Source organism: Pleuronectes platessa, chromosome 23 (genome assembly GCF_947347685.1).
Source record: "Pleuronectes platessa chromosome 23, fPlePla1.1, whole genome shotgun sequence".
Lineage (NCBI taxonomy): Eukaryota > Metazoa > Chordata > Actinopteri > Pleuronectiformes > Pleuronectidae > Pleuronectes > Pleuronectes platessa.
The window spans coordinates 15863273-15871550 of NC_070648.1; the positions used below are offsets into that span (position 1 = coordinate 15863273).

The 8278-nt window shown below is 42.1% G+C and overlaps 1 protein-coding gene and 1 non-coding gene across 2 annotated transcripts; both read right to left on the bottom strand.

The window, feature by feature from the left end:
* Positions 1-699: 699 nt before the first annotated feature.
* On the bottom strand, positions 700-7920 carry eif4a1a (eukaryotic translation initiation factor 4A1A). The gene is made up of 11 exons (XM_053416037.1): positions 7803-7920; positions 6440-6482; positions 6129-6261; positions 5623-5762; positions 5033-5201; positions 4563-4672; positions 3627-3770; positions 3383-3520; positions 2506-2595; positions 1912-1991; positions 700-1473 (listed from the first exon to the last, which is right to left on the bottom strand). The coding sequence occupies exons 1-11, from the start codon at positions 7823-7825 to the stop codon at positions 1329-1331; spliced, it is 1215 nt and encodes a 404-aa protein (XP_053272012.1). The 5' UTR covers positions 7826-7920; the 3' UTR covers positions 700-1328.
* On the bottom strand, positions 4768-4903 carry LOC128430717 (small nucleolar RNA SNORD10). Its single transcript, XR_008334072.1, has one exon. It is a non-coding gene; the product is annotated as a small nucleolar RNA SNORD10 (small nucleolar RNA).
* Positions 7921-8278: the final 358 nt, after the last annotated feature.

The window sequence follows — 8278 nt, forward strand, 5'->3', positions numbered from 1 at the left end:
CCAATTACCTATAAGATTATGAGAACCCATTAATTTGGCTACCAACCTTTCAGCACAAGATTTGGCCCAAAAAGCTTTCATGCTATTCAACAATGCAGAGGCCAGTTTACACTGTTAAGGAGAACCTTTATTTTTAAGACCATTAAAATAAATACTATACAGAATCCAATGTAAAAAAAACTTAATACACGGTTTCTGTCTCAAAAAGGTCAACAACTCCATATATTCATCTTAAAAAATAGCACTGACCGTACACCCCCAAAACACAATGCTTCTCCTAAACCAGACGCCACACCCCATGAAGACAAGCGTAGAAGAGGGAGGGCAAGAAATCTCCATATACACTCAATCATGGGTAGTTTGGTCCTTCCATTTCAGAAACCCAGCCTTCCCCTGTTTTGGCAAGGTAGGTTACAAAAATTACCCCGACTTCCAGTCAAATTCTGTGTGAAAATAAACAATGTTGTGAATGAAGAAAAATAGGAAAATCCAGCAAGACAGAGGCTATAGTCTCCACAGAACTCACCGTTGTTTTCGCTTCCGAACACTTGTGGCAGCCAGTCTTCAAGTGAATGCTACTGGACAAGTGACTTTACAAGTCAAGCAGTATGTACAATAGCAAAAAAATTATAATAAAAAAAAATACAGTCATGAAACAGCGTTAAAAAGGATCAAAATGGTAAACAACTCATTCATGAATGATTTTACTATACAGGTCTTTTTATTGAATATGCCCTGTGTACTCTAGAACCCCCCAAAACCTGTTCTTAACATGACCATAGATGCTTTAAGTACACTGACGCTTGTTTAAATACTGATTTGGTCAAATAGAGCATGTCCAATTTTCTGTATGTGGCAAGTCTAGACCCAATTTCAGTCGAGCCAACAGTCTACAAGTAACTACCAGTGCAGTACCTGGTGATGCAGTCGGGGTACAACCCAGACACATTTCACAAAAGCTTAAGTTTTCACTTTGAAAGTTACCAATTAAAACATCATTAACAGTCAGAGCAAGGATCCTTCAAGAATGCACTTGTTTGCACTACTGAGAACTAGTTCCAAATTTGCTAATCTTGCAGACCTTCAATTTGGAAATGTTCAAATTAATGTTTAAAGTATTTAGGTGGCGATATAGAGCATCACTATAGAGAGCAGATTAAGTTGTCAGCAATTCATCCTTCCAAGATGGCCAAAAATATTTCAAACTAGGAGGAAGAACTGCAATCTTCCTTCCTGTAGACTGTAGTCATGGTTCAGATCATAAAGTAATGAGGTTCAATTTCTAAAATAAGCAAGGGGGGGGCAGCGTAAAGGGCATGTGGACTCCTCTAGATAAGATCAGCCACATTCATGGGCATCTCCTCAACGGTGGTGTTGTAGAAGGTCTCAATGTCCCTTAGGGTTCGCTTGTCATCTTCAGTCACCATGTTGATGGCTACTCCCTTCCTTCCGAAACGACCTCCTCGTCCAATCCTGAACGCCAGAAGTAAAAAGGACTTCATTAAGGAAAGAACATCTGGTAGTTTCAACAGCAAATGCAACTGAATTGCATTTGCACAGAAGTCTTTTAATATATTAAAATCTCAGATTTGAGCACAGTACGTCCCAGAACAATTAAGAATAAGTGTTTGAAGCTGGAAAGGTTTGCAAGATACACATACACCACATACAGACGGATGTGGTATTAGTTGTAAAGATAGTCGTCCTTAGGTTTGATTACCAACTTGATATAAAAATAACCTGTGATGACAGGAACAGATAGTCCATTTGGCTTTTATCCATTACTAGAGGCAGCGTTGCATCTTTTATAATCATTTTTAAGTTAGAAGTGGCTGATTACCTCGTTATAAGAAACAACCTCAAAAGAAAATGTTGCTAATTGGAATTTGATACTGGCACTCATGTTGTTACCTGTGAATGTAGTTTTCCCTGTTGGTTGGCAGGTCATAGTTGATGACTAGGGACACTTGCTGGACATCAATACCTCTGGCCTGAAGTAAAAAAGAAAAAAGACCATTAGTTACAAAGCCAGTCATTGAACAAATCCCCAGATAAAACCCCTTGTTTTTAGGCCGTCCTTCACACTATATGGGCTATTTAAGTACCGTTATTGTCCAAACCAATACATTCTGTTTAAGAAAAATTAGTCTGGCTTAATATAAAATAGTTACTATTAAAAGTTAAACTCATTTTAAATAGTGTTATCTGCCAATTAGTAGTGAGTCAGGGATTTGAGCCCAGCCACTGTGGAGGGCAGATGCGTTTCTCTACCATGGAACATTCTGTCCTTCACCAACACAACAGCTGGGAGGAGAGGGATCCTGGACTGCATTCAGCCTTAATCTTAAAAGCAAACATGCTAGTCTAGGTATTTCTTAAGGTGGACTGTGCCCCTCCCCCCAAAAGGGACAGTCTTGACACAGCTCAAGATATCTTCCAAGCATATACTTGCCAAAACTTCTCATGATTTACTCAGTATTGACAGAGCATGTTTCTTATACATACCAGCAGGTCAGTGGTGATAAGGACTCGACTGGAGCCGGAGCGGAACTCCCTCATGATCAGGTCTCTCTCCTTCTGGTCCATGTCACCGTGCTGAGAAATAAGATTGTAGAATACAGGATGAGACATCAAAATGAAGACCAACTTTAGTTATCTTGAATATACACAGCGCGCGTCTCCTATGCGAATAATTTCAAATGTGTGTAGTTCACAGCAGAAAATATAAGTGACAGTGAAAATTATGCTTTGTGGCATAACAGCAACAGTACAACTTCCAAAAGACACAATCTGTAGAATGCCAGGCTCTGAAAACAGCAATTGAGGGTAAACTTTTGTTGCATGCTCTTGCATTTTTTCCTCGGGACAAGGATAACAAAACCGGACATGCCACCTCTGCGTTATTGTCCAAACCAATACCTTCTGTTTTAGAAAACCGAGTCTAGCTTAATTTAAAATAAAGAGTTACTATTAAAAGTTAAGCACATTCTAAATAGTGTGATCTGCCAATTAGTAGTGAGTCAGGGATTTGAGCCCAGCCACTGTGGAGGGCAGATGCATTTCTCTACCATGGAACATTCAGTCCTTCACCAACACTACAGTTGGGAGGAGAGGGATCCTGGACTGCATTCAGCCTCATTCTTAAAAGCAAACATGCTAATCTAGGTATTACTTAAGGTGGACTGTGCATCCTCAAAAGGGACATGTCACCTCTGTACAACACATGCAGGCTAGCAGCACATCAGCAATGGAGAAAACATATTTGCAACTCCAAGTGGTAATTACACCATACTAATTGTATTGTTTTGAATTATAATAGACTTCTGAAATTTATTCCAACAGCACTCAAGTGAATGTAGAAATGCCTTGTACAGGCTCTTACCAGAGCAGACACAGTGAAGTCTCTGGCATGCATCTTCTCAGTGAGCCAGTCTACTTTCCTCCTTGTGTTGATGAAGATGACAGCTTGTGTGATGGTCAGGGTTTCGTACAAGTCACACAGCGTGTCCAGCTTCCACTCCTAAGGAACAACATCATAGGTTTAAAAAACTATTTTCTGTACACAGCAGATCCTCAAAGCTTCATGTATATTGCAGAGCTTGCATACAAGAAATAACTTTCTTCACCTCTTTCTCCACATTGATGTAGAACTGGCGGATACCCTCAAGGGTCAGCTCTTCTTTCTTCACCAAGATTCGGACAGGCTCACGCATGAATTTCTTTGTGACCTCCAAAACATCGGTTGGCATTGTGGCCGACAGAAGGACAACCTGCAAAACAAAACCAACTAATTAAATCAAAATTTGGCTCGACTCAAACGGAATGAAAAATAGCGTGCGACTAAAGCCTGAAACATGCTTCTGCGACTGCTTCTGCGTCTTTTCACGCCGCTGTGACGCAAGACTCGTTGTCATTCATGCGTCCAACCGTTGTGAGTCTTACAAAGCAATTCCGCGCCAGAACACTAGGCAGAGTAATGCTTTTTGTCGAAGACGACCTGAGAGACGCCTTCTTTCTTCTTCGATTGTTTATTTACATAGCTACTGCGGCTCCTTGTAGCCTTTTTTAGGCGGACAAATACGCCAGTCAGTGACGGGTTATACAAGTGGACATACTTTCAGATCTCTTCTGCCAAACGCTCTTCTATTTGGCCCATATTCATTCTTCTAAATCTTCCGTTGTTTCTGCCTATATTATGGGGCATGAAACCGGAAATGCAGCTCCAGAAGGGATGTAGAGCAGACCAATCACAGCCTTGAGCTTGCGGAGCTTTGCCGTAAATTTTAGAAAAGTGGGGCGACGCCCGTCAGCACGTAAGAAGGGATACATAAGCACGTAAGGGACCCGGGAGGGCTCTTGCGCTTAGGGGCCCGTGAAAACGCAGAAGCATGTTTCAGGCTTAAGCCAGCCTGAATGACGGGTAGAGAGGGTTAGCGATTTTTTTTTTTTTTTTTTCCCCACCTGCCTCTTAAGACAGGAAGACTGGGAATTTTGTTTTGGTGTTCCACCGGCCAACCAGCAACAGAGTGCTTTACATTATTCTGTGGGGTGTTTGGTCTTACCTGCGTGTTGCTTGAAAGTTTCTGGAAAATCTCATAGATCTGGTCCTTAAATCCTCGACTAAGCATCTCATCAGCCTCATCCAACACAAACATTTTGATGTTCTTCGAAGCTGCAAAAACGGCAACAAAGTCATTAATGTGCCTGAATACGTCAGGCTATGACTGCAATCAATCATCTGTTAACATGAGCTACTGGGATCTGGCTGTATTCAGAAGTTAAGTATGATCATGTCTCTGAATCCCTGCTGCCCTGAGGATTCAAGTCTGCAGAACGCCGACAAGACCAACAACACACCAGGAGTAACAGAGTCATATGACACGCATGGATTTCATCACTATACAGCAATTCTGATTCTCTCATGTAGTGTAGCAGTATGCATAGGGGCTGAAAAACATAATCTGAAAAGCACTAAACTGGAGTACAGGGTCCAGAAACCATTTGCCATCATTCGTTGTCATTTACGACTTACACAGGTTTTTTCGAGTCAACATGTCGAAGACACGGCCAGGGGTTCCCACTACAATGTGAGGGGCTTCAGCCTGCAGCTTCTGGACTTCACTGCGAATGTTGGTCCCTCCGATACAGGCATAGCAATTTGCTCCCATGTAGTCCCCCAGGGCCAGCACCACCTTCTGGATCTAGTTAAAGATGCAAGAAACAGTCTGTTGATGCATATTTTAAATCATGAATAAAATCAACACATTTATGGTGGATTTTGTCTGAGATTAATGAAATTAACCATTTGGCATGTTTGCTGCAAATATGAATGATTTCTATCAAAACTGGTTGTAGCATAAAGTAAAGTTTAACTTGTGAGGATCATGCTTAAAAGTTGCCGTATTCAAAGGAAGTGCGTTGCCATGTCTCATTTTCTGATAAAGAAAATTTTAGATTATTTTGGGTGATCGGCATTGAGGGAGATGCTCACTGTTCCCTCAAGTTCTGGCAATATCATAAAGAAGCTTTTAAATATACCAAGCCTAATGATATTAAGTATTCAATCTGAACCAATGAACAATTTCGTGCACGAAAAGCGAGATTGTGATTGCGAGATCATACCTGCTGAGCCAGCTCCCTAGTGGGAGCCAGGACCAGAGCCTGAGTGCATTTAAGCTCCACATCAATCTGCTGAAGGATGGATATGGCAAAGGTGGCAGTCTTACCAGTTCCAGACTGTGCCTGAGCAATCACATCATAACCTAATGGGAGGGGCGGATACATGAAAAGGTTACAAGTATATATCTGACCAGTTTAACCTTAAATAACTTCTTGGGCTGCCACCTAAACATAATCAACTACAAACTGACTTAGGTGAGAGTTCAACTTGTTCTGTGCTAATAGATTCTGGTACTCCTCTTGTTGAACTACTGTATATTTTCTAATCAGGTATCCAATAAATAGGATCAATGATTATTGTCAATCATTGACAGATGTGACATTACATGATTGAATACTGGCTTGTTAATGTACATTATGTAAGTGCAATGAATAAATACAACTTTAACCAGATACAGAAGTACAAGTGGAAAGCACAAATTATGTATTAAAGAGTTACATCAACTTACACTTGATACAAGGCATAATGGCTCTCTGCTGAATAGCGGAAGGCTTCTCAAAACCGTAGGCATAAATTCCCCTGAGCAGAGCCTCACACAGGTGCATGTCATCAAAGCTGTCCACGATCTCATTCCAGTTGCTCTGAAGAGGTAATGCAAAGGGTAAAAGACATTAACATGCAAAATTCGATTCTCAGGTTGTATTTATATGTGCATTATATACTTTATAACGTTCATATTATGCCTTTGGGTTAAAAAAAGCTATCACTCTTCCTTAGGATATCTTGACATGAATTTAGGTTTGGGTATTTTAGACTCACCTCAATGATCCCATCTGGTTCCATGCCCTCAGGGCCATTGTCTCTGTGAACGACCAAACAAAGAGTCATGTATTAATTGTTTCCCATCAAACTATAACAATCATAAAAACTGAAAGACAATTATTCAAAGAATGCTGACCAACAATGTGATGATTTTGGGAGGAAATAACGGTGGCCAAAATCTAGCTACATTAGTTATAATCGAACCCTGCGACACAGTTTCCTGCTTATGGTGGCCTCATCAATAAACAATATGCAAATTCCTGATCATATTCCCAAACACGGCATGATGACCCACGTTACGGATTTTAGTTTATACTCAAATCGCCATTAACAGATCCAGAAAGTAAACGCCTTCTCTGAAGTCCGCCATTTCTATTACTTCAATTCAAGATGGAGGTTTCTCCGCCGAAGGCCGAGATCTTTGGAAGCGACTTAAGTCACAAATCTCCTCGCCAAAACAATCGGATATTCTCTAGCTTCGATATTTAGCACCAACCCATCATGGATTGCGAGTTTTAACCGTGGTTTTTACACAAAGGGTGTGCCAATAATAAAAAACTGCTCAGCTAGCATTAGCACCAAACCGCTACATCCACTACCAGCAGGCCCGGCTCGTTTTCACAGGCCTTTTTAATGTCATCGTCGGGTGAAAGATGTCCGTTAACGAGAGCAACCGTCGACACAAACCAGCAGTTTGTTCCCCGGCGGCAGCACATCACCAACGGCAGTATACCGGGGAACGGCCTCTCCTGGTATTTAGAGGCCTACGCTACCGGCATTGTCGGAGCAGCCGGCTAACGCCGCCTCGACCATGTGCGCCGGTCGAACAAGAAGAATAAATATATCCGCGTGTAGACCGCGATAATTCCTCCTCGTACACCGGGGCTGAACAGGCCCAATACGACTTTCCATCGAGCTTAAGAAATGTAATGACGGAGCCATCAGTAAAAAAAAAGGCATTGTCGAGGCCTTGATCAAAGCTACATCACGTGCTACCCAAGGCGCCGGCTGCCATTTCGGCCGTTTTTAATAACGTTACGTTAAAAAGGTAGTTGGCGACCATTCCTGCCGTTAAAAATCAACGGTCAGTATATACCGGAGGAAGCAACACACTTGTACTCGAATGTACATACTAACATCTGTGGTTTAACGTACCGCAGCTGGCTTGTGTGGAATGCGACCGCTTATACTGCAACGCTAGTCTGAGGCCTTCACGTTAGTCGAGCACAGAACCGCCAGAACGAATCCTTTAATGTCTACATCACGAAAAGTCTCGATAATACACTGCGACACACCGACACTAACACGTTAAACACACTCGGGAACAGCGCAGTTTAACAGGTACATAGAGGTCTCTTACCTATGTTCACTTTCAGCCGACATTATTCCAAAGAAAGAAATTGCGGCAGAAATGTCTTATATACCTTGACAACGCACAAAGAAGCTCTCTCATTGCAACACACCGCCGTCATTTAACCCAACTCCCGCCCAGCGAGACTTGTGATTGGCCGATTGGGACGTCACATTAATGGTAGGCGGGTCCTAGCGCCTTCATACGTACAGGATTGTCTCACTCGTAGCACGGCACAAGGGCGGAGTTAACATTTTATAGCAGAAAAGTGCAAGATGGAGCTAAGTCCCTCTCAGCCGGGCGGCCCCGGGACACTGTTTTCAGGCCCCAGTTGAGCCATCAGCACGGACAAAGGGCCAGTCCCCGGGGGTTACGTTTCTCTACTGCTTTACTGGGAACAATATTTCACATTACTTTGTAGCAAATCAGAGAATGGAAAATTACAGCAGGCACATATTTAACATCAAGTGATGTAATGATGAGTC